Here is a 27,221-nt window from a genome sequence, read left to right as displayed (position 1 = left end):
TACATTTGACATTTGTTTTCTTACAAGTGTCATGAATTTGGGTTCAGGTTCTGGTGAATCTGATTTGACTAGCTGATCTCCGCTGACCATTTAGGACTCACCTCTCTGGACATGGGCTTTCCTCTGAAGAACTCGTTGTTGAGAGAGCTACGAGGTGGATGAAATTTTGGCTGAAGGAAAATGCAGCCATTGGCTATGGCTTCCAAAGGGGCAGGACCTTCATAAGGAAATCCAAATCCTACAAAAAGCTTAAAGCAGAAAGAAATGAGAGGAAATTAACTAGAATAACCCAAGTTTGTGCATTTATACTCAACTGTTTATGTGAATAAATGTATTTACGTATCTAAGCTATTGTTTTTTTGTTTTCCATCTATCCATATTTCTGTTCTCTTTGCTGTATTTAGTTGTAGTTAGCTGTATTTGGCTATTATCTGACCTCTCTGGCTGTTACAATCAGCTGCAAGAATTAATCTCAGAAAGTCAATAAATAAGTTAAAACTCACAAACCCAATAATACCTTGGCCTTCCTAAGAAGCTGCTGAAGCTCATGTTGAGGCAACAAGCCATGATTTCGGACAAAGGCAGGGATTTCTGGAGGCCGCTGGGATTCATAATAGACTGTTCCATGAATGTCCATGTAGCGGTGGAGGATGGTGAGAAACTTGTCTTTCCCCTGCAGGAGAGAGGAGAGCAGGATACAAGTACTGCTGTTAAATTCCTAGGTGGAAAACAGTATTAAACCAAACATTACAGGGTGTAGCACATAGACTGGGTGCCTCAACTGAAAATTGGACTGCAATTTGAAATGAAAATGAAAGCATAGTTATTGTTCAGGTTAGTTCAGGCTAGTAAATGTCAAATATCCACAAAATGTAAAATCTTTTTGTGAAAGACAAACAAACAAATAGCATTTTCTGATTTTAATGGCTAATCAAAAATATTAGTCCAGTTTCTTTCTAGTGATTTCCAGCATGGGTAACTAACTGAAGTAACATGATTACATTAAAAAAACAACAAGGCAAAACGCTGTAAAGAAACAAACAACTGGCTACAATATATTGCCGAAAAATACCCTGACCATCACACCAAACTATTGCCAAATGTTGGAATCACACAATGTCTAGACATTTTCCCTTCAGTGTGACTAAGAGACCCACACCTACACCACCAGTCAAAAGTTTGGACACACCTTTTAATTCAATGTTTTTTGTTTAGGGATTTATTTTCTACATTCTAGAATACTGGAGATTTCAAAACTATGAAATAAACATGGACTTAAGTAATCCATATGTAATGACAACAAAAAACAGTCAGTTGTTATTTTAAGACACGAAGGTCAGGTGTTCTGGAATAGTTCTTGCAAGAACAGTATTGTCAAGTGCATTTGCAAAACCCATCAAGCACCATGATGAAACTGGCTCACATGAAGACCATCCCAGTAAAGCAAGACCAAAACTGACCTCTGCTGCAGAGGAGAAGTTCATTTAGAGTGACCAGCCTCAGAAATCACCAATTAACTGCACCTCAGATTAGAGCCGTTATGAAGGCTTTACAGAGCATCAGTAGCAGACATATCTCAATATCAACTGTTCAAAGGACATTATTGTGTATTTTGGCCGCCTTCAGCATTGTTTTACAATGTAGAAAGAAATAAACATCAGGAAAGACCATGGAATTAGAAGGTGTGTCCAAACTTTTGACTGGTAGTGTATTCCTGTATGTCAATGCCCCATTCTCAAAGAGAGCTCCATGCTTTGCCAAGATTGGAGTGGAAAAAATTGCTTGGCCTGCAAAGAGCCCTGACCTCAACCCCACTGAACACCTTTGTAATGAACTAGAATGCCAACGGAACTCCAGTCCACCTCACCTGACCTCACTAATGCTCTTGAGGAGCACAAACCCCCAGATTCTAGAAGAAAATATTCCCAGAAGAGTGGAGGATATTATAACAGCGGAGTGTCTTGAATAGGATGTTTAAATAGAATATTTTGGTGTGATTGTTCAGGTAGCCACATAGTTTTGGTCATATATTGTACCATAAATGGCGGTGCTCAGTATTTGGGTATTAAGTGATGCTTTGTAATCAATTAATACACTTTGTGACCTTGGCACACATGTAAAAGCAGAATATTAAGAATAGAGTATTCAGTTTTAAAACTAAGCAACTATTTAAACGAATAAGCAGGATGTTACTGAGTATCATTAAAGATACAGCGATTTAGGGCAGTTGAATGTAACACGAGACTTTCACAATTATTGTACAATTGAATTGCACATTGTCACAATGTCAATGTTTAGAATACATAGTTGTAATAAAATATATTTACACATTTTTTATTATAAACATGATTTTTTCATGATGTGGCATAAAACTTTGGCAATTTTATAACCAATGGCATCTAGAATGTGCAGTAATATCATAGGCCATACACTAAGCTAGAACACATTTAGGAAAATATTAAAAATATTAAAAAGATGTAATGCTGTTAGACATATTTTGTTATGACAACAGCATACATATGACATCAAGGACAGTACATGCTATGACATGGTTGAGTTTATGTCATGATGCAAGTTATTTATTTATTTATTTTTTTACAACAGTTTAATATTGCAGCAGCCGGAGGGTCCATCTGGTATTCAACACACAACTTCTCCCACCTCCTTTCGTTACTTCTAGCTGTATTTATGCACATCAGGCCATTAAATGCAAAATCATCAAACAATTTATTAAATCTCTCACCTCAAGCTGTAGATAGTGGAAAGAGCAGATGGACAGAAAAAGAAACAGAAATAGAAAGGGATTAGTTGTGATCTCATCACATTTAGTGACAGCTGTACTGTATAAATGCATTAGGTGACAGAATGGCCTACAGGGCATTGTTCTCGTCAGGGCATTTGACTGCAAATATGGTATGATATGAAGAAGCAAATCATTTATGTTTGAATGCTGTCAGAACAAAATCAGTCGCTCATCTCAAGACATCTGACAGCCTAAGCATGTGTTCTAAGAGATTAAAGTGGGCTGCTTGTCAGCTTTTGCTAGGAACAGAAGGAAGCAACTTCCTTCACTGATGTTTGCATAATGTTTAATTCTCTTTCTGTCTCTGTGTCTCTCTCTCTCTCTCTTCTTTGCAAGCTTTGCTCTTCATCACAACTTGATTAGTGTCACAGTGCTAACTGTATGCTGTCTAAAATGCCACTGCGGCGCAACGCTGTCATTGTGCCTAACGGACTATGATAGGCAATCTATCTCTGTGTGTTCCATTAGAAGTGCTGAGTCTACTGTGGCCATAAAATGATACACAAGCCTCAAGTCCTCAGGGATGAGTGCCACATTAGAAGCTAAATCCGGCACCACTTACCAGGTGAAAGCGTTTGACAACTCATCAGAGAGTTATTACCACGGCAGCCATTGACTCCAGATTTATAACAGTCATAAACAGATGCGACTCAAGAGGATGCCTGTGTCTCTGTAGCTCTATCAATCAGGATGAAAAGAGATCGTTATGTTCCTATCAGTCATGAAGCTTTACATGACCGAGGTGACACCCGCGGGGCCTTAGCTACGTATAAAGCACCAAGCAGTGTCTTGAAATGAGTGTCCGTGAGAAATGAAAAGGAAGATAATCATAAATCCAGTGCCCCTGAATTTTTTCACAGTGGTAAAATATTCATGAGCAAAGCTTGCTGTTGCAGTGTGTGTGTATGTGTGTGTGTGTGTGCATGTGTGTGTGCGTGCGCTTACCTTCCACATGCTGGCCTCTTTGCCATAGATCACTGCCATATTGTTGACTTTCTCTCTCTGAATGTTCAGCCGCTCTGTGTGGTTTAGTTCTTCAGCAACAAAGCCCATGAAAGAGTTGTCAGGAGTATGTGCTGCAATGGGGAAACAATTTGTACAGAGTCGCCAGGTCTTGGCTTTATATAAAAAAGGATTTGTATTTCAAAGCAAGAGAGAAAAACTATAATGTACAGACCTCGAATTTATAGTATAGTATTAACCTGGAATTAATATTGTAAAGCTTTCTGTTTGGAGACATTTCTTTAATATTTATGAAAGAAGTCTCCACTGTTGGCTTTTGGTAATGATCAGCGCATATTGCACCATGGGAAAGTCTTTTGGGAAAAGGACTTTATGCTTTCTTTGTAACATAAGTTGACTTTTTTGTCTTACTGAGAGAAAGAGAGAGAGAGAGAGAGAGAGAGAGAGAGAGAGAGAGAAAGAGAGAATAAACAGCAAAAAATAGTAAACTATATTTCACATGCACACAATAGATACAATTGTACTTGTTAATGAACTATATATTACTCATAGTCACAGCCCACAACCCTGCAGCTTGTGTATTAGACTCGCAAAGTAATGACAGAGTCACGCAAATCTCTTTAGCTCGTGTTGCGCCTTCCAGAGTGCAGTGTAAATTCAAGTGGAAACACACTTCTGTATCCTTTGTTTTTTGATTCTGGTCCTCTCTCTGTCTCTGGTCTGTCATTGGTTTATTGCCCTGGTGTGTGTTGATTATATCAGAACAGTTTGTATATTTAAACCCTTCTGTTTCTTTACTCTTTAAGGTCTTACAGTACTTCTGTGTTGATTATATTCCAAGTGGTATTTTACCTGCTTTTCTTGTTCCAGATTCTTTTAATTTCCTGGATTTTCATTAGTGCTTGTGCCTGGAATATGAATGCTGTCTGTCCGTCCTCTGACCACTGCAGCAATGTTTGGACTGTTCTCGTTAAAAGCTGATAACAGCTTATCTCTTATGATCGTGTTCTGCCTCTCCACTTAAAGATGCAGCACTGTGAGTTCAGTAAGCCATGCCTCCTCGCTCACTTTCTATTACAGCTCATGCAATCATATGGCCTTCCAGCTCCTGACTCTGGAGAGAATGTTCACCGAGGTCGTCTCTCTGCCATCAGGCGTCACCAAGGTCGTCACTGCACATCCTGACTGCCCCGAGGATGACTCTCCTCTCATCATGCTTTCTCTGCCACCTGGCTTCACAGACGTCATCTTCTCTCCGAGAAGCCAAAGACAGGCTTTGATGACATCATGCTCTCTTTCTCTCTACCTCGCTGGTCTGCTGAGGATGTCACCCTGCCTCCTGACTCCAGTGAGGACGTTTTTGCTCTGCCTTCTGGTTCTGGCACCGATGTCATAAGCTGTGTCTACAGGTGGGTGCTATGTCATGTAATTCCTTCTTAATGTAGACTTCCAACAGTGCAGTCTGGATCAAACACAAACATGCATCTGTGTCTCCTATTTTGGTCCATCCTTAATTCTGTTGATTAAGGTCCAAGCTGTGTTTCTGATTCTTGTCATTTCCTGTTTCTTTTGGTGCCTCTGCCTTGAATTTAGATCTGCCTTTGTTAATGCTGTCTGCCTGTTCATTGACCCTACTATAATATGAGTTTTGGTCTGTTCTCAATAAAAGTCTATGCTGATCTCATGCGACTGCGTTTTGCCTCTCTAGCTCTGCACCACATAACAGAGATACAATGAATCTCTTGTATAATAAATGTATAACTTCTAACCCACAGATAATAAAAAGCCAAACAAAAAACTATGACAAATCAAAAGGGGCACAATTTATTAAGAAAACCTTGATGAATAGATACTGAACAGCCACCAGTTTAATTATGAACAAGCATTCAAGTCATGTATTTTGGAATAATTGTAAGGCAGTGGACAAAACAATAACGCTTGAAATTCAGCACAGATGACTAAACAGAACAAGAGCAGCATTAGGATTATTTAGAGAGCAAAATTGAGCAAACCTGATCAGAATGACAAGGCATACTGCATTGTTGTTGTTTTTCTTTTCCAAAGCAAGATGTCTGGTTTTCTATTTAATATTTAAATCACTGAACTATTGACTAAATCATTGGCTCAGACTGCAATAAGACACATGCAAAATACAGATGCACAGCTGTGACCATGAACACCTGCTCTGCTTCTCAGATAATTGTATTCCATCGAACTGCCAGTGCACACCTTGGGCATATCTGAGTAGCAGCTGCAGCCCAGTGAGTTACAGACTCACACACTCAACATAGACAGAAAACTACCTGGCTCAATTAGACCTAATAGTTTTAAATTCACTTTTCTACAGTGCTGAGAATAACACAACAATAACAAAAACACAATATCCCTACTTACGGAACATGGTCATGTATTGTCTGCAGTTGAGGTTCCAGTAGCCCCAGTTGGTCCTGTAGCCATGCATGGTAGCATATTCCTCATGGTTATACGCTGGCTCAGTACCAAATGAGTCAATCACCCGGATATGACATCTGTCAGAGACAATGATGATTACATAGACTCTGAGACAGGTTCAAATGACAACAGAGAGATGAACAGTCAGCTGTGAAAAACAGTCAGCTATATTTATTTCATATACAACACAATATCTACAACTGGACTTCATTCACGTTATATTAATCATAACCACAGCCCACCTCTCTGAAGCTTGTTTTAGACTTACAAAACAATGACAGTCATGTAATTCCTGCTTAATGCAAACTGCTCCTTCCAGCATTCAGTGAACATTCAAACGCAAACCAGCTTCCTTCCTTCCTTCCTTCCTTCCTTCCTTCCTTCCTTCCTTCCTTCCTTCCAGTTTTGTCTCTAGTCCTGTCTCCATCCCTGTACTGTCATTGGTTTACTGTCCTGCTGTGTGCTGATTGTTCATTGCTGTATTAGTTTCTGATTTTTGTATATTTAAGACATCCTCATTAAAAGGTCTAATAGTACTTTTCCGTTTTGTATTTCTGGTACCAATTCTGTGTTTCTGATTCTTTTCATTTCCTGGATTTAATCTGCGCCATTGCCCGGAATATGAATTCAATTATGCCTTTGCTTATGCCGTCTGCCTGTTCTCTTACTCCGCTATGATTTTTGATGATGTTTGAACTGTTCTCGATAAACGCTGTCTCACATGATTGCATCCAGCCTCTCCACCTTTACACCAGACTGAAGACTCTACACTTTGCCACCTAAGGATGCAGCTTCTGTGTGTTTATGGAGTCCCAATACAGATATAACAGCAGAATATTTCACACAAACTTAGAGAAAGCAAGGAAACTAAAGAACTGAAGAGCTTCCTCATGTGAATATAGACTGGCATTCGAGAGCAGCGGGATCAATTTGAAGCAATTTGCCAAGGTGACTATTGCTCTGAATAAAGGCATGCACTGAGGTACATAAAGTCATTGTAAGTCCAGAAAATTGCAGCAATTTGTACCATTATACTGACTGCAAAATCAAACTGAGGAACCAGTCACCCAGAATAGAGACAATATCAGCGTACCCAAACAATTACTATAGTCTGAATAGCCCAGGACTAGTGCCCTGATATAAATGAAATGCATTGAACCTAATTTTACACCAAATATAAAATGTTCAAACCAGCAATATAGTCCTCTTCACACGTCTATAAATGCTCAATGTAACCATTTTTGTTCATTCAGTCTTGCGGAAAAAATAGAGCATTACGATCTACATTAAAGATGCTGAAAATAAAGTGTCTAAAGATTCTATTATGAGCTGTCTGCTTCCCATCTGGCAAAACTGTAAAAGCATTAAAGATAGTTTAGGTGATATAAATGGCTGCAGTGCTGATTTAAAGACAAATTCACTGTAAAAACAAACAAAAACAAACAGAAACCTAAATTTTTCAGTAATTTATTGACAACCTGAGCTGCCGGTAAAATGCTAGAAACAGTAAACAACTGCAAAATATATTTAAAGTACAGCAATATGTTACACAGTATAAAAGATCACATAATACAGTACATTTCCAGAATACATCAGACCTAAAAAGGTTAAGGTTCTGATCCATCCAGGGAAGTTTGGTGCTGCTGGGATTTGAACACAACTTTCCGATCTGTAATGCAAAGGCTTAACCACTGAGCCACGTCAGTGAGCTTTATTAACTGACATTGAGTCAATCACTTTTACTGCTGAATTAACTGCACTAAACGATTGCACTGAATCAGTGCAAGCTAGAGATTTTTTGGTTACTCACTGGTTAAGGTGATGTGCTTAAATCCCCCAAATTTCTCATTTGTATCTTGCATCAGCCAAATGAGCTAATATACTTAATTACGATCTTTTATACCAGGTGCGATATTACAGCAATTTAATATAAATATGTTTGATGGTATTTTACTGTGAATTTTAGAGCCATCATGAAAGCAAACAGAAATCTTTTTTGGGTTCTTATGTAATCATGAGTCATGGTCATGTGAAATGTGTGTGTGTGTGTGTGAGAGAGAGAGAAAGAGAGAAAGAGAGAGAGAGAGAGAGAGAGAGAGTGTGAGAGAGAGAGAGAGATAGAGAGAGATTGACTCCCAGGTAAAATCTCATTCAGTAACGCCCAGAAGAAACCAGCGCTAGAGCAAAATCAAATTAATTAGCAAGTTACATGAAAGGCAGTGTGGAGGCTTGAGCTTCTAAATAAGATTTTTCTTCCTTCCCTATTCGTTAACGTGATTGAGTCTATACATACAAAGATTTATGACTGTTTACACGGTCACCTTTTATTTTTAACATGTCAACTGCAATGTCTCATATAGGTCAAATAAAGCACTTTAGTTAATTCACTATTATCACATGGTCATGTGCTTCTACTGCTATGACTGATGGTCTGCAGTTAATTAAAAGTTAATTAAAAAAAGAATCCATTTATAACTGTTATAAATGTGTTATTTGTTAGAGAGTGTACACTGTATATACCACTCACTCGACGCTCTAGTGAACCTGTACCTGCTCATTCATGCAATTATCCCATCAGGTAATCATGTGGTAGCAGCTTGATGCATAAAATCATGCAGATACACATCAGGAGCTTCAATTAATGTTCACATCAAACATCAGAATGAGGAAAAACGTGATCTCACAAGACCTTGATGATGAACGAGGACAGAAGAGAATAGTCAGACCAGTTTAAGCTGACAGGAAGGCTATGCTAACTTAAATAACCACACTTTACAACCATGATGAGCAGAAAAGCATCAGAATCACTGATTTTTGAAAATGGAGGGATTTAATTTGGACCTAATTAAAAGACAAACACACTACAGCAGTTTAATATCTTTATCTCTTCAACTCTGTATTCAACTCTTCAACTATATTTTGTGTTGAAATGTCCATAAGTGTCAGCACCTCAGTGTTTTCATCCTGCACCCACTTATCCTTGCTTAAGATGCAATTAAACAAATTTAGATATTTAATATTATTGCTAACATCATGTTAAGTCATCTAGGAATGTATTATAATACCTGAATAAGACATTGTTGGTGTTTATGAAAAACTTTTAAAGCACTGTTAGCACACATTCTAACACTTGTGGATACAGGTCACATAGAACATTAACAAGACTTCTTTTATGTGCTGTGCAAACAGGTGGAGTTTCATCCCTAGGCCATAAAGTTGTATTAAAAACTTAATGTTAATATTTTCCTGGGTTAGGGCTATTTGGCCGCATTCATTGTTGTTATCCTATTTAATTAGAATTTGGTCAAAGCATGGCCCAGGCTCGCTGCACCAGAGCATTAAGAATGAAATTAAATACATAGCTCAAGACAAACTGAAATGGAGACATGAGTCACAATAAAACAGAAATTAGCCTGAATCTAAAGACTAAATGGATTTAATACACATGACAAATCAGGGTATTTTCCTCCACTTTATCTCCTAGAGACATTTTATTAAATTTTCTTTCTCTTCCTTTTGCAATTCCATTATCTACAAGACAGCCACTAATAGAGCTACCAAGAATTGCAATGGTTTATGCATGAAGCAGTTTTGGCAGGAGTTGCACAAATATTATTCTTAATGTATGAAACACCGTTTAAGATAACATTACTCAGGGCTGCTTTAAGGACTTAGCGTCGTTGAGTAAGTGTCTTGCTGTCATCATTTCTTATCATATTGAGCTGCTCTTTAGAGCAGATTCAAGTGAGGAATCTTCAGCTGAATGACTAGGGAATGTGTGACAAGGTGTCGTACTAAACAGTTTCTGATTTATCTCATGACTGCATAATAAAACAAGCCTATATTCCCTGTACTTTTAGCTGTCATAGTCAAAGAGCTGATCCATTTTTTCTCATTTAACATGTTTCTGGCATCCCTGAAAGTCACAATATTTGTGATATTTCACTGCATTATGAAGGCTAACAGTGAAAGGCCTATTAATAGTAATAGTAGTAAAACTAATAGTTTTAAGTTATGCTATATGACCAAAAGTTTGTGGACACCTGACCATCACTTCCCTATGTGGGCTGTCCCTAATATGTCTAGAATGTCTTTGTATTCTTTAACATTACAGTACAGGTTGGAGTGGAAGACCTGTGGAAGTATCCTGCACAGAGCCCTGACCTCAACCCCATCTAACACCTCTGGGATGAATTCAAATGCTGACTGCACCCTAGGCCTCCTCACCTGACACTAGTGCTTAAACTCGCTAATGCTCTCTAATCCCACTAGTTACACTCTAAAATCTAGGGTAAAGCCTCTCCAGAAGAGTGGAGGCTGTTATAACAGCAAAGGGGGAAGTCTTGAATAAAATGTTTAACCAGCACATATGCGTTTGTATTTTAGACTTTGAATACAACATCACCTGCTTAATTTTTGTGTCATTTTGTCATTTTCTAGTTTTTTAAATTGTATAATTGTATAATTACAAATTGTTAAATTGTAATCTGAAATTCTACAGTTGTATAATCTGATTAATAAGCATTAATTGTCTTTCCTTATCAGAAACGGCTCCAAAAAGAACCCCTTTATAAAGTGAGTGACCTGTTTTTGAACTATCCAAAAACTAAAGTTAACATTGCCTGATTCTTTGTGATTCTTCAGAATAGCTTGAACAACACATCTTGAACCCTAGTCTGCTTTGAAATCTTTGCCTGGGAGAGACCTTGCTGATGCAGTATAATGACCTTGTGCCTTGTTACTGTGCTCAGTCTTGCCATGATGTATGACCTGTGACCTGAAACTGTCTTCCACAACCTGACCTTAGTAGCAGAGTTTGGCTGGTCCTCACTCAGTTTTAAGCCTCCTACACAGCTGTTTCTGTTTTAGTGTGTTTCCACCTACAAATGGAACTGATCATTAGCACCTGCTTGGTATAATTGGTTAATCATACACCTGACTCTGATCCTACAAAATCGCTGACTTTTTGCAAGTGTACAAATGGTGCAAGTGTAAGAACTGATGCTGGTTTGAAGCAAAAGAGTAGTCACATCAAATATTGATTTGATTTAGATTTTTCTTGTTTGCTCACTTTGCATTTTGTATATTGACAAAAATAAACATAAGATAAGATAAAAAAATAAAATAAGATATATTTTTGAAAGCATTCTTACTTTACGAAATTTATTCACACCTGTATAGAGGTGTAGAGCAGTACAGACAATGAAATGAAATGAAAAATATATACACACATAATATATACACACACACACACACACACACACTAACTTGTGCTTTCTGAGGGAGAGGCCCAAGTGTTGCTTCATCTGCTGCAGTCCATGGTAGTCAGTATAGATGAGGTCAAAAGGGAAAGGTCCTCGCAATGGGCAACTTCCTCTTCCTGGGGGAACACCAAGAAACCTGGGCGAAATAGGCAAATAAAAACAGCTATATCAAAGCAGAACTCAGCCTGTGCTTATGGAACATATACACGGCTGATAAATAGCCTACAGAAAGTCCTGATAAACAGATGTCTTACAGTCTTTGTAGTAGGGTAAAGCAGGCCATTAGTAAAGTTCAAATGCTATGTGCACATGCACTAGCACAGCAAAATCCAAATCAAAAAGAGTGTGGAGGTGCTGGAAGAGCTCTTTTGTCATGGCACTCTCTGTGGATGTTTAATATAGTTATGGATGCGTATTCTCTTGAAAGCACCATGGCACACACAGACAGGCAATCTGTCTGCAGGCACTAATGCAGAAAGAAAGAAGCACTTTGTACTGATCCAAAATGAACTCTCTCTCTCACTCTCTATCTCTGTCTCTCTCACACACATACAGAAATAGCGACATCCCCTATCAGGACCTCATTTGAGAATCATTTTTTTAAAACTTGGGATTCATTTTATATGAAACAATTTACATAAAAATCAATATGATAATACTTGTCTTATTAATATCTTAATTGGGTGAAAAAAGCAACCCAGTTTTATGCAAAAATGAATGATTCAAAGGCCAATCAATCCAAGCATTCATCATCTGGTTAATTTTTGTGTTACTTTGTTCAATTCTCTATTTTTTTTTCATTCATAAGATCAGGCAAGTGTTATTGTTGAAAATGTCAGAGGCTCAAAAATAAAATAAAAAAATCTTAAAAATCGGAGCATGTGTGTACATGTGTGTGTGTGTAATGCACTGAGAAGCCTCATTATTCAACCACACTGCAACATCAGTCAACAAAATCCATTTAAACAATTATTGCATTTACTGACTCAGTCAGCAGCCCAACAATAGGATTCCACCAGGAATTGTTCAAGTTCAACCAATTACACACCCTGCCATTGCTGTGCCACTTCCACATTAAATGTATAACTACAGGCAAGCAACCTTACACAACAAACACACACTAAGAGAAATTTCTTTTCTCTTTACTTATCTGTTTAATTCCTTTTTCACAGTAATTCTCAGCTATAGAGAGAGAGAGAGAGAGAGAGAGAGAGAGAGAGAGAGAGAGAGAGAGAGAGAGAGAGAGAGAGAGAGAGAAATTCTGACTGCTATTTGTTTTCTCATAATTCAGAGCAGAGACAGCTAGTACCAGTAAATATACATAAACCAGTACTGGGTTGCTCTTAAAATGAATGTTGATCACTCATTGCATAACGGTGCCCACATATTTCCTTCTTTTTCTATTGCAGTAATGAAACCAAAAGCAATAGATGCTTCCCCAGGCTGTGCTGTTTGACTATGCTGTTTGTAATATTTTATACCTGATAACTGTGGGAAGTCAGACCTTGTGGCTATAGACAGCAGAAAGCAAGTGCAAAAAACATGTGTTTTTATTATTGTCAAAATTCATAGCAGGGTTCTGAGCACAGGTCGGCAACATCAAAAGGAAAATCAGCATTTATACAACCAGGAAATCAACAAACTAGGAAACAAGACTTCGTGAACCAAGGCTGAGAATTTACAATAGGCATACATGATAAGACTTGTAATGAGACAACAAACCAGCAGGGTACAGACCTATGACAGGATGGGGCAAAAACAGAGCCAAAGCATATGGCATAACAACAAAAGCATATGGAGTGAAATCAAAACAAAACAACAAGAGCAGCACTTGTCAAGCTTGGAACTACACTGGACAGTGAAAGGGGGACTTCATGACATGTAGGAGATCTTTCAAACAATTTTTTTTTATAAGAATGCAGCCTTAAGTTACCTTAAACAAACCTCTGAAACATATTTGAAAGACATCTGAAACTAAACAAATCATTTTGGCCTATTCATTAACTAGCTAATGGGTAATATGTAGATAAAGTAACAATACAGCAAAATAATAATAATAATAATAATAATAATCAAAACAACATGACATTATGACTTCCCTGTTAATATAAACACAATTAGAACATTCATTATGGAATCTTGCCAATCATTATATAACATTGTGTAAGTTCTGTACCTTGTTACACCACTAATCATCAAGCTGTATTTGACATTCTGTCTGATCTTTACTCTTTTTAATTGTACTTTAGCCTGACTGCGAAAAATGATCTGGTTAAAAAATATCAGTTCTGACTAATGTGTCTGGTCAGTTATTAATAAGTAAAAATAGTTTAATATATGATAATTTCAAAATGTTGTTTGTTTGTATTTCTTGGTTACTTATACTGTGCCTTCTGATGAATAAATTTTAAAAATATTGTTTTTTTCTATCTATCTATTCACATATTAGATGTTATACTTATAATCTCAGGGTGTTATAATAATTAATAACTTAACTCTGAAAACTGAAAATATATTTATGTATTAATTACCTCAGAAATTTATGCTTTTCAATTTATGCTTAGTTTTCCTTAATAAAAAATAAAAGGTATCAGCTATATGAAATCAGTCAAAACGACAAAGGGATGTTGGAATACTGCCCTGCGGCCCAGTCTCCGAAGGGAGGGGATCATGCTCTGCTTCAGTATGTCACAGTACTTGTTGGCATTCATGGTTCCCTCAATGAACTGTAGCTCCCCAGTGCCGGCAGCACTCATGTAGGCCCAGACCATGACACTCCCACCACCATGCTTGACTGTAGGCAAGACACACTTGTCTTTGTACTCCTCACTTGGTTGCCGCCACACACGCTTGACACCATCTGAACCAAATAAGTGTATCTCTGTCTTACCGGACCACAGGACATGGTTCCTTAGTCTGCTTGTCTTCAGCAAACTGTATGCGGGTTTTCTTGTGCATCATCTTTAGTAGAGGCTTCCTTCTGGGACGACAGCCATGCAGACCAATTTGATGCAGTGTGTGGTGTATGGTCTGAGCACTGACAGGCTGACCCCCCACCCCTTCAACCTCTGCAGCAATGCTGGCAGCACTCATACGTCTATTTCCCAAAGACAACCTCCGGATATGACGCTGAGCACGTGCACTCAACTTCTTTGGTCGACCATGTCAAGGCCTGTTCTGAGTGGAACCTGTCCTGTAAAACCGCTGTATGGTCTTGCTCACCATGCTGCAGCTCAGTTTCAGGGTCTTGGCAATCTTCTTATAGACTAGGCCATCTTAATGTAGAGCAACAATTCTTTTTTTCAGATCCTCAGAGAGATCTTTGCCATGAGGTGCCATGTTGAACTTCCAGTGACCAGTATGAGAGAGTGTGAGAGCGATAACATCAAATTTAACACACCTGCTCCCCATTCACACCTGAGACCTTGAGTCACATGACACCGGGGAGGGGAAATGGCTAATTGGGCCAATTTGCACATTTCCACTTAGGGGTGTACTCACTTTTGTTGCCAACAGTTTAGACATTAATGGCTGTGTGTTGAGTTATTTTGAGGGGACAGCAAATTTACACTGTTATACAGGCTGTACACTCACTACTTTACATTGGAGCAGAGGGTCATTTCTTCAGTGTTTTCACATGAAAAGATGTAATAAAATATTTACAAAAATGTGAGGGGTGTACTCACTTTTGTGAGATACTGTATATATATACACTACTCACAAAAAGTTAAGGATATTTGGCTTTTGGGTGAAATTTATGGAAAATGTAAAAAGTTCATGCTACAGTGATATTATATCATGAAAGTAGGGCATTCTTCATCTCAAAAATTTATTGAAACAAAAGCCAAAGTGGTGGGTATACCACAACAAAAAAGGTCAATGTCTCAATAATTTGTCATGTGCCCTTGACCATCAATTACAGCTTGACAACGACGTCTCATGCTGTTCATGAGTCGACTTATTGTCTGCTGAGGCATGGCATTCCACTCTTCTTGAAGGGCGGCCCTCAGGTCATTGAGGTTCTGGGGTGCAGGGATACGAGCCGCTACATGACGACTCAGCTGATCCCATAGGTTTTCTATGGGATTCAGGTCTGGAGAAAGTGCAGGCCACTCCATTTGAGGTACCCCAGCCTCCAGCAGCCATTCCCTAATGATCCGACCTCGATGAGCTGGAGCATTGTGGTCCATGAAGATGAAATTAGGCCTGTGTTGTTCATGCAGGGGCACAATGACTGGATTAATGATGTTATTCAGGTAGTACTGGCTTGTCACTGTACCATTCACAAGCTGTAGGGCAGTTCTGTATTGAGTAGACACACCTGCCCAGACTGTAACACTACCACCACCAAAGGCTCATCTGGTGATAACAGTGGCTGATGCATAGCGCTCTCCTTGACGTCTCCAACATCGTTGGCGGCCATCATTTCTGCTCAACATGAATCAACTTTCATCAGAGAACATCACTGAGGCCCACTGGTCCCTCGTCCAGAGTAAATGCTCCCTGGCCCGACGCCTGTGCCTGGTGGTGTGGTCAGGTACCCTTGCAGGTCGTCTAGCACGCAGACCATGCTGATGTAAACAGTATTGAATGGTCTGACGTGACACTTGGGTGCCTCTCACCTCCCTTAAATGTGCCTGGAGTTGAGTGGCATTCATCATCCGGTTCCACAGGGCATTGTTCACATTAAAGTGGTCATCAATGTGGGATGTGGCCAAAGAACGTCCACTTCTATGTCATTCTGTGACTCTCCCAGTCTCTCTGTATTTCTGTCGCATCCTGCTGATGACACTCTGTGACACTCTAAGCTCACTGGCCACTTCCCTCTGAGAACATCCTGTTTGAAGCCTGGCAATGGCGAGGTACTGTTGATCAATTGTTAGGTGTGGTCTTGGTCTCATGATGTCAAAATGTGAACAGCATGATGAAGAGGACTGTTTAAATACCAATTCTAACTGAACCAGAAAATTTATTGGTCGATTCATGGATCAAACACCAGTTGTGAATTTTGCCGTTAAGCACCTTGTTAGAGAACAGCAAGTTACACAAAAAGTACTGAAACACTGAACAGTTGGACATGTGCATTCAAAAGTGTAGAGAAGATCAAATTAAGTTCACCTGTAAAGGTTATAGTGCATTTTAGGTGCATCCTGAAATTTCACCCGAAAGCCGAATTGCCTTAACTTTTTGTGAGTAGTGTATATATATATATACTGTATATAGTGAAATAAAGAAGAAACTTGGGTTTGGTAGAAAGGTAGAAATCATCTATCTTACTAAGTTGGCAATATTATGAGAGAGAGTGTCAACAGGGAAAGATAAAACAAAAGAGAAAACTAGTGTGCATATAAAGTTTGGGGTCAAAATGATCCTAGACCCCAACTGGGTAGAGGCATTTCAAAAGCTTTATAAAACATGATGTGCATGTTTATGTTTAGCAAAAGCCAAAAAGATTCAAGAATATTACATACAGTATTTACAGAAAATATAAGCATATTTTTCAGGGATGCCTTGAGGTCAGTTTTACCCCAGACACTGGAGGGTTAACAACATTCCACTTACTTCTGATTTCACTTAGTTTGCTTGGATTTGTTTTAAAGCATGCCTTACACACAGACTCCTATTCTGTTCTTTTTCTTTTTCATTTAGAATCCACTTTGATGCATGCAGATCTTCTTGCAGTATTAATACTAATGTTCAAATCTGAGGCCCTAATTTACTCCCAAATTAATATAGCAACTTGTGTGTAAGCTCATAAATTGCAGTCAGGTGTTCCATGATACAGCTATAAAACATTTCGTATAAGATGTTTCTTGCAAAGAAGGTGAAGAGAACGTTAAAAAATGTAATAACCCATGATAACCAAGGACAATTCAAATTGACTACTTTGTCATTCACTCATATTGATTTGCACAGACCATCAATTTTTTATGAGTCTATGATCTATGCCCATCCATCCTACCCATGATCCACAATTACCAGACTTCTAACGAGACACCATGTATTCAGTCTCTGTCTCTGCCTCTGTGTCTCTCACACACAAACACACACACACACACACAAACACACACACATTCAGTCTTTGGTCTCATTCAAGTCTCACTCCAGCATGTGTCTGTATCGTTTCCGAACCGATTCCATTCCCTGTTTGTTCTGTTGATTTGACCTTGGGTTGTTTTCCAATTACCTGCACTGCCTGTCCTACTTCCTGCCCGTTTTCCAATTGTCTGTCTTTTTGTTTGTCCCTGTGATAATTGTCTAGTTCCTATGCATCCTATCTATGTCTGCCTGTCTGCTATTCATTCCAGTAAACATGCAGTTTGACCACTGACAAAAAGAAACCAAATAATGTTTCAAAATAGAAAAATTATTAGTTAGGTCTAGTTATTTTAATGTCTGAGGCAGAGTCACTGTCTTTGTATATGAAGATGTGCAATTAGAAGAGATTATAAGAATAGACAGTGTGACAATGTAGAAACTCTGTAAGCAGCAGTTTTTCCCAGTGCTGTTTATGCGATGTTTATGATTTATTATTAATCAAACCCCATTAGGAACATTGTGTACATATAACTTGCTGTCTTTTCTCACAGAAAGATCTTTCACTTCATTTGAAGTGAAAGATCTTTGGTAACCAGGTTCAGGTCCTTAATCAATGAGCCATTTTAAAAACTGACTAAATGAATGCTTTCAAGGATTACATATAAATATATTAGAAGATAGTGTGTAGTTGTGCACTTTATGTACCTTTTTAACCCCTTTTACATACATTCTCCTTAACTCTTATTCTCTGTGTTAATTACTGTCATTTATAGTTTGTACCTTTACTTACTGTATCCATGGCTATAGACATAAAATAAAGGAATGTGTGGAGAAGGAGGCTGAGCATCTAATGAATTCTGGTCTTTCATCTTCACATACTTTCATATATATACTAGCCTGACTAAATAAAATTCCCTCCTGAAACACCCAAGAGCCACACTCACTCTTGATTTACTGTTACATACTGTTACTTATCGTCATTGTCATACAGGGTTATGGATATTTATAAAATTAGCCCGATGAAAATCTCTGTATGTCTCATCACTATACAAATCAGTACACAGACACTGTATGAGCAATGGACTTGGATGAAGGCCTTGTTCTAAAATAGCTGACCTCTTACTTATTCTTCATTCTAATTAATCTTGTTTGCAAGCCAGCTTTGCAGGTTTTTCATCAATTCCACTTCCTTTTCATCATTCAGCACTGTTAGAATAGGTATAAGGTCTGCGCCTATTAACTAGCAGACTGAACCAATACATGGTGCAAAATCCCTGTTCATCAGACAGAAATCTTACAGCATTAATATCCTATATAATATCATATAAGGCCACTATTGCTGGCCACCTGAGAGATTTTTCTGGGCTCCAACAAATTTCCCAGTTACATTAAAATTACATAGGATGTGTAAATGAAAGGTAAAGTATGGAAAACTGCCCACCATAAAGACTGCAATGTAGAGCTAATGATAGATACAGTATACAGGCAAGATTCTCTTGTAGTGGTCATGTGTGAGCTTTCATTAGAGGAGGACAATGAAGCGTGAATATCCTCAACAGGCAAACAACTAAGGTTCTGAAAAATACAAAGGAGGGAATGTTAGTAAGGATGCAGCAGATGAAACACAGAAGCTTTAACACAGGCTACTTTTTTAATCTGACTCAAAAGTAAGCTCAGTCAGCATATAGCACTTAGGTTTCTTTGCTCTTTCCCCTGAAATTTTTTTGGTGTCTGATATTTTTTTGGTGTCTTCCTTCATTCCTTCCATCATTTATTCTTTCCTTCCTTCCTTCCTTCCTTTTTTCTTCCTTCCTTCCTTCCTTCCTTCCTTCCTTCCTTCTTTCTTCATTCCTTCCTTCCTTTTTTCTTCCTTCATTCCTTCCTTTTTTCTTCCTTCCTTCCTTCCTTTTTTCTTCACTCCTTCCTTCCTTTTTTCTTCCTTCCTTCCTTCCTTCCTTCATTTTTTCTTCCTTCCTTCCTTCCTTCCTTCATTTTTTCTTCACTCCTTCCTTCCTTCCTTCCTTTTTTCTTCCTTCCTTCCTTTTTTCTTCACTCCTTCCTTCCTTCCTTCCTTCCTTCCTTCCTTTTTTCTTCCTTCCTTCCTTCCTTCCTTTTTTCTTCACTCCTTCCTTCCTTCCTTCCTTTTTTCTTCCTTCCTTCCTTCCTTCCTTCCTTTTTTCTTCATTCCTTCCTTCATTTTTCCTTCCTTCCTTCCTTCTTCCGTCCTTCCTTCCTTCCTTCCTTCCTTCCTTCCTTCCTACCTACCTACCCAGATTCAGTAAACACTTTATCATTGTGTCACAGTGGATTCACAGCATATCCTTTGTGAGGAGGGATCAATCATAAATGGGATGCCAGTAAAACACCAGCAAGCTCAGTAAGAAAGTAAGTGCAAACAAACCAATTCACCCACTTTCTAACAGTTTTTAGATAAAGTTCTTTTCTTACCACTCAGTCTACACCCTTATCACTTATTACAATATCTGTGAATAGTGACTATGAAAAGGAGAATAAAGCTCCTGACATTGGATATGAACAACGGTAATGAGGTTCCTCTCTGGGGTTGTTGGGATTATATTTCCATACTGGTAGACCATCACTATCACTATATAACCATATGCTCTACATCCCTGCTCATGATCTGCTTAGAGAATAATCTGCTGAATCCTGAAATGTATGCGAGCTGAATACAGAGGTAAAAATGAGTTTCTCTCATTTATGATAATGAATAGATATTTGATTGTAAGTGTGCCATATCACACAGAGAGAATGAAATGTGTGATAATGAGCAGCACAGTGCAGCACTTAGCTAGCAATGTTTACACATTCCCCAAAACTGCTGTGGCTGCCTAGTGGCTTTAATGAGATGTATACTAATCCCAGGAAACATTTGGAGAATTTGAATTTGCATGAATTTGTGAGCTGCTACACTAAGTCACAAGAGAATCTCAACCATACATATTGACAGAATACTGTAATAGAAAAAAGATCTGGGGTCTGAAAAGTCCTCAGGGAGGATGTGTGTGAGTTCACTAAAGGCTGACTGGCAGCACATCCTTGAATTTACAAGCAGCAAGTGCCAGCAAGTCTTAATGCGAGGGCTGCTGGCTATTTTCAGATGTAGATAGAGGATCAACCTCATGCTGAGAAGAGAATGAGCCATGCTGGATGTCAGAGCACGCTTGCATGAGGAGGATTTCTCTCTTTCTCTCTCCCTCTCTCTCTCTCTCTCTCTCTCTCTCTCTCTCACACACACACACACACAAATGATGCCACAGACTACAGATATATCCAGTGATTGTTCCAAGCATCTCAGTTGTATTGTGTCTTGGCAAATCCAGCCCAAACTGCTAGAAAGTACAGAGCTCACCATCTCTATTCACATAAATGGGAGAAGTCTTTTGAATGTTGAGTCCATATTACTGATCTAAATAATGTTTTCTGCCCTTACACATTTTCAACAGGACTTTTTACAGACCATAGTGAATTCATATTTGAGCCCATTGTAGTGTATCCATCCATCTGTTTTCATCAGTGCTTATCCTACACAGGGTCATGGAGAATCTTGAGTCTATCTCAGGGTTCTTGGAGCTCAAGGCAGGGGACACCCTGGACAGTGTGCCAAACTATTGCAGGGCACAATCGCACATAATTAGACACTACAGATACACAACGTACCACACAGAGTAGCCAGAGCCCCTGAAGCATGAACCTGAAAACACGGTGAAAAAAAGGCAGAGGTAGGAATCAACCCCCCAACCCTGGAGGTGAGAGACAGGGGAGCAAGCCTGTTAACCACTAAGTCACCATGTCTCCGCAATGTAGAGCATCAAATGAAGAATTAGACAAAATATGGGTCTGTTTAAGGGGCTTAAACAGAGTACTGAGCCAGACCTTATATCCTAGTCTGTTAAAAGTTCCCCACTTATTAGCTCTATGCATACACTCTGCCACAGACTCACAAAGGAACTGGACACCAGCTAAACCAAAGAAGTCATTTTGAAATGACTAAAATAAAGATCTTCTGTCTCTGGATTTGTACCAGGCGGGTGGCTGTAGACAAAATCACCTGTATGATCTACAGTTACAGTGCTCTAAGATGCTCTTATAAAGCTCTAAGATGACCAGACCGATCTAAAGTGAACTGAACTGAACACAGACTAAATGTAATGTTTAAAACCATGACAAAAATGTTATAATGAATGTTCCTTGAGTCGTAGCACACCAAAATGTCTGGGATAATGTGAACAGCTTCCAGCTTGATACAGTTTCAGCTACAGGATGTTGAAGAAGCAGCTCTGCAATTCTCTGAAGCACAGTTACAGAAAAGCTTTAGATGCATTCGCGTCAAGGATTCATTATCATATGAGCAATGAAATCAGACGACCTTGCATTTAGCAGCTGCTAAGAGCACTGAACATTCAACATCCCATTGTGACGTTCTAGTAAATAAAGACAAAACTCAGAGGAGCTGCAGCTCAGAGAGCAGACTAGATGTATTTTCCATTGTATCTCTTGTGAAGTGATAAAGACAGTCTAGATAGTCCTTGCATCAGCAATTACAAAAAGAATTTCTCATATATTGTCATAATAGCTAGCTGGAATGAAGTGGCAAGGCCGTATAACCCTCCAGATGATTTCTTTTATTTGTTAATCCAAATGTTGTGCTTGTCCTACAACAGTGGATCACAGAAGATGTGTCAAATAGTTTTTCACTTGATGAATGGAGCACAGATTGAATTCTGCTAGATGGAATGTAAAGAGCCATTGCAGAAGCTGGAGAATTTCTTTTCCTCAAGTTTTCAGTGATATTTGAGCACAGTAACAACACTAAAAATAAAAGCATACGTGGTCTTTTAAATACAGTATACACTCACTGTCCACTTTATTAGAAAAACCTGTACATTAAAGCAGTTATCTAATTTTGTGCACAAGGCACAAAAAAATCATGCTCCCTGATCCCAAAGCAGGTATACTCACCTCATAGTGCTAGCTAGCTAGTGCTTCTGATGAAACTGGCTTCCTTTTTTTCCTTTTCATCTTTCATATTTAAAGTCAAAAGTCATGGTCATGAAAAATGTATCGCTCTGTATTGTCCTCTGACAATATCGCTAACTCTACTATAATGAACCAGGAAGTGGAACTGTATGCGGACGAGCCACCTGATACACACAATGTACTAACCCAGTGTGGTTTTAGTAAACATACAAAGACTCTGTACACAGTCTTGCATAATATTACTTCTGAGTTTATTTCTTCAGTCATTTCTTACATGTCAGAATGAAAAAGTCTCCCTAAAGAAGGCCTGAGGATAACAGATCCTGGCAGAACAAGCTTAAACTGACACATTTTAAAACGTGGCTGTGTTTTCAGGCACTGCAGTAACTGAGAATCTGTAAGAGTTCAATAACATGAGTTTTCAAAATGCCTCCTGTTTCTCTTTCTCTTGTCCACTGGCTGTGGGTGGAGGATGAGAATCCAGTGGGGAGAAGAGACAGACAGACAGCAGCAGACTGGTTTGCTGTCTTAGACACATCTATGAACTTTAGAGCCGCCGCAGAGAGGACGTGTAGGCTGGCACACTGTCTGGCAATTTGAAACGGAATATATTATAATATACTACAGTAACTCACATGAGTCAGGAAATAGGCATGGCATATTATTTGCCACACTAAAGAGAATGAAACTTAATGAACCGGTTTTAATTCATGGCATTAAAGATTAATGCAGTAGAGATTACTGTATTGATCTACATAATCTGATTTATCAAGGCTTCTTGACTTTGATTAATAGACAGGAACAGCATGTGCTCATTTTGGTGCAACTCTTTAAAAAAAGTTTTTTCGCTAAGTTGAAGTTGACAATTTTATGAACATGCCATTAATTAAATTGATTGAATTAGTTTTTTTAGCCTTTCGGCAGGCTGAGATGTCAGTTAACATATCTATGTGTTGCTGAAATGATTTTTATAACTATTTAACGATAACTGTGTACGAAATAAAAGAACATTAAAAATATAAAGAGCGGAAAGGGAAAAACGAAACTAGAAATCCAAACTAGGTCAGAGTAGATAATCCACAGATAAGAAAGGCCAATGGGTGAGATGAGAGCATGAGTTGAGGGGAAAAGCAGGGTTGAGAGCAGAAAAACATGGAATAGAGATAGCGAGAAAACCGGGCACAAAATAATCCAGCAAAGAGTAATAGAACGTGAGGGTGTATAAACAGGTAGCAATGAGTGGGGATGATAGAGAACAGTTGTGTAAGCACTTTAGCAAAGAGGATAATGAAGCGAGATCAAAACTCCGGGCCGGAATGCGGAAGAGCAAGTGCTATGTTGGTGTGGGGCGTGACACCCACGGAGTGTGATTCTACATCATTTCCCTTCTATAACTGTGTACAATGCATGCAAATATGTTATATAGTAAATCATCTGTAGACTATTAACTTGTTCCTATGCTACTTTCAAGCTCAGTGTATGTGGCCTACAGTATATTAATATATTTTATGACCCTGTTGAAAGGTGTTTCATTTCATATGTCGTTAAGCCTCAGTTGTCAGGCTGCTGCGTAACAGTCTTTGTTAAATTATAGTGTTAATATAATGATAAGAAAAACAAAAATTGTGTGAACATTAGTAGTCCTTCTGTTTTTTGGTTTTTCTAGTTTAATGTATATACACTCCTCGTCCACCTGTACACCTTCTCATTTATGTAGCTATCTAATCAGCCAATCATGTGGCTGCATAAAATCATGCAGTTAATGTTACCCTGTTATCTCTGTGACTTTAATTGTTGCATGGTTGTTGGTGCCAGATGGCAGTTTTGATCCTTCAAATTTCACATGCAACAGTTTCTTTATACAGAATGATGTGAAAAACATAAAACACTGAGTGAGCGACAGTCCTGTGGGTTCGTAACCCAATGTTGATAAGAGAAGTCTGAGTAAAATGGCTAGATTGGTTCAAGTTGCCAGGAAGGATATATTAACTTTTGCTGTATAATCACTCTTTGCATGTGTGGTAGAAGAAAAGCATCTCAGCACGCACAAAACATTGAGGTGGATGGGCTTGAGCCAAGAATGTCAAGAATATCAGCAATGAACAGGAATCTGAGGCTTCACATGGGCACAAGCTCACAGAAACTGGACGGTTAAAGATTAGGGAAAAAAAAGTTTTTATACATATCAACTCAAACTTCACTCCTTTCTCTCTCTCTCTCTCTCTCTCTCTCTCTCTCTCTCTCTCTCTCTCATTCTCTCTTTCTCTCTCTCTTTCTTTGTCTATCTCCCTGCATCTTGCTGCATCAAAAGATCTTTTCTCAATGGACATATCACTCTCTGTTTTATCACCACATTAACAGCTCCTGCAGCTTTTCAAGCGTGTGGGCGATGTGCAAGAGCATGTCACTTCATGTAACACATGACAGTATTTTGATGAATGCGAAAATAAACACAAACGACTATAAAAGACACACACTCTCAAACACCACCCTCTGCCAGCAGGGGAGCATTTAATAACTCAAAAACTGACAGATCTCACAGGCTCACTGGCAGTGTTTCCAAGCTGTTCTTTCCATGATTTTTTGTCTCAATAGGCGATGCCTTCAAGGTTTCATTTCTCCGTGAGTCCATCCTTCTCTCTGTCTAACCTCTGGGTCTGAAAAGAGGATGAAAATCCAATAGAGAGAAAATATATAGCTTTAGATCAGTCACAGAGAGACAGTGTGGACCCAAGCACTTTCTATTCTGCTGATGATGAATCATTAGTAGGAAAGCTTGATAAGGGGAAGATCCCTGATCGATGTGTGCTTTGTGCCTATCCTACTAGCTGACCCTCCTGGCTCCTTTTAGCAGTAAGCTGAATCTTTCAAATGACAATACAAGTGCCAGAATGTCTAGCACCCCCCCCACCCCCCCACCCCCCCTTGCTTGCTCGCTCTCGCCATATCACAGCTACAGGCTCTCTAACAAAAGCTATTGTATCTTTTATATTCTTAACTGATCGCAAGCATCTTCAAGGGTGAAATCTGACTGGTTATCCATACATCAGTGCATACAAATCCAGATACAGTCACGTTATACTCTACAGTATCCCATCTTAATTGCATTTTGTGCCATGTACAGAAGTTGCTAGAAGGTCTGTGGTTGGTTGTTTGCAATGAAAATCGAAGAAAGTCAGCTGATTTTGCCCACTATTCTTAATAAAAGGTTGTCTATTAAATGGGGTCAAGGTAGCGAAAAGACAATGTAAAATCTAGGACCTTGGTTTTTATCTATCTAGATCTGAAATACATTTAAAAAGTGGGTGTTCCAATACAATCATGGAGACACTAGCTGCAGAGGAATATGAAATCATATTTATTTGGGCCTGTAAGTCCAACCAGAAGGGCCAAGACTGGGGTCCATTCTCAAGATTTTCTGCCTTGACTTATCTCAGAATTAATGGCATTTAATGGAGGTGGACTTGTCTCATTCTCAGGCATTGGTCTAGATAACCATGGTTTTGGTCCCAACCAAGAGTTAAAGTGCTTGTGTTGTCTCTTTTTCGCAAGTTTAAAAGTTGACAAGAAGAGATTTCTCATGGCTTGGCTATGCATTGGCCAATTTGAGCTGTAACAAAGGGCTCTGGGTGAAAGTGGACCCCAGTCTCAGTCTTGGTCTTTGTCTTAATTTAGTCTAGCTTTCATCTTGACTTGGTCTTTCTTTTATTTCGACTTGGTCTTTACTCAATCTTAGCAAGTCCTGGTCTTGTACTCATCTTGACTTCATAAATAGTGGCCTTGGCTACAGCTCTACCAGCTAGTAGGAGACAAATGCTACGGCTAATGTTTGCCCACATCCTCAGAAGCAACTAAACTATTTGTCCTGCCTGCAGTTGTACAAAAAATCAATTAACTTCTCTCTGTGCCCCCATTTCTGGACTGTATTTTTCATCTCTCTTTTATAATTCAAAAAAATTAAAATAAAAATAATAACATAATCTTTCACATTTTCAGAAAAGATGTGGTAGATTCATGCCTAATAATACTAAAAAGCAATTTCCTGATAAATCTATTACTGCTCTTTAAAGTATATATTTCTTATACACGAATAGTTAAACTAATATAGTTTAATTTAGGTCTTTTAAGGTTTTTTTTACCCCCCACCACACTGACCCCCATTTTATCCTTACTGAACATTGTTTAATTGAGACGTCACTTTCATTACTGTCAAATTTATGCACTACATTAACAGCACCATCGGTTTTCCACATGTACGCACATTGTGTGGGAAAATAACATTGTGTAACAGTATTTCCATGAATGCTGAAATCCTAAAAACACACACACACACACACACCCAAATGCACACACACACACCACCCACTCACAGCATGCGTGCATTTAATAACTGCAAGTCTTTCAGATTAGAGGAGCACCATCAGTGTTGTCATGCTGTGCTTTTCAGAGCTGCTCAAGCTCTGAGTCATCTTCAGACTCTGCATGGTGACCGATAGCGTACAGTTCACACAAACGAGAACGAAAAAGTGAATATATCTAGGATTTCTGCTAGGAACCAGTGGAGAGAATGTAGCACTTTACTGCTCCTTATAGAGGGTATAAAACCTGGTACCAGTAGAAGGGACACAGAGACAATCAGCGAGGAAGCAGAAGTCTGAGTGTATACCTGTAGCTTGAAGAGAAAAGACAGCGTGTCGACTTGA

The 27,221-nt window shown here is 38.8% G+C and overlaps 1 protein-coding gene across 1 annotated transcript in view; it reads right to left on the bottom strand.

The window, feature by feature from the left end:
- The window catches only part of LOC131363224 (alpha-1,6-mannosylglycoprotein 6-beta-N-acetylglucosaminyltransferase B), an 88,750-nt gene that overhangs the window by 10,134 nt on the left and 51,395 nt on the right, over positions 1-27,221 (bottom strand). The window contains exons 9-13 of the mRNA XM_058405546.1: positions 11,486-11,617; positions 6,161-6,294; positions 3,743-3,879; positions 518-673; positions 102-248 (exon numbers count right to left, since the gene is read on the bottom strand). Of these exons, the coding sequence (XP_058261529.1) occupies positions 102-248; positions 518-673; positions 3,743-3,879; positions 6,161-6,294; positions 11,486-11,617 (706 nt within the window). The remainder of the gene's footprint in view (positions 1-101; positions 249-517; positions 674-3,742; positions 3,880-6,160; positions 6,295-11,485; positions 11,618-27,221) is intronic.

The sequence above is a fragment of the Hemibagrus wyckioides genome, linkage group LG02, assembly GCF_019097595.1.
Source record: "Hemibagrus wyckioides isolate EC202008001 linkage group LG02, SWU_Hwy_1.0, whole genome shotgun sequence".
Classification (NCBI taxonomy): domain Eukaryota; kingdom Metazoa; phylum Chordata; class Actinopteri; order Siluriformes; family Bagridae; genus Hemibagrus; species Hemibagrus wyckioides.
The sequence above is the reverse complement of the archived record's forward strand: the minus strand, read 5'-3'. Positions and strand labels throughout refer to the sequence as shown.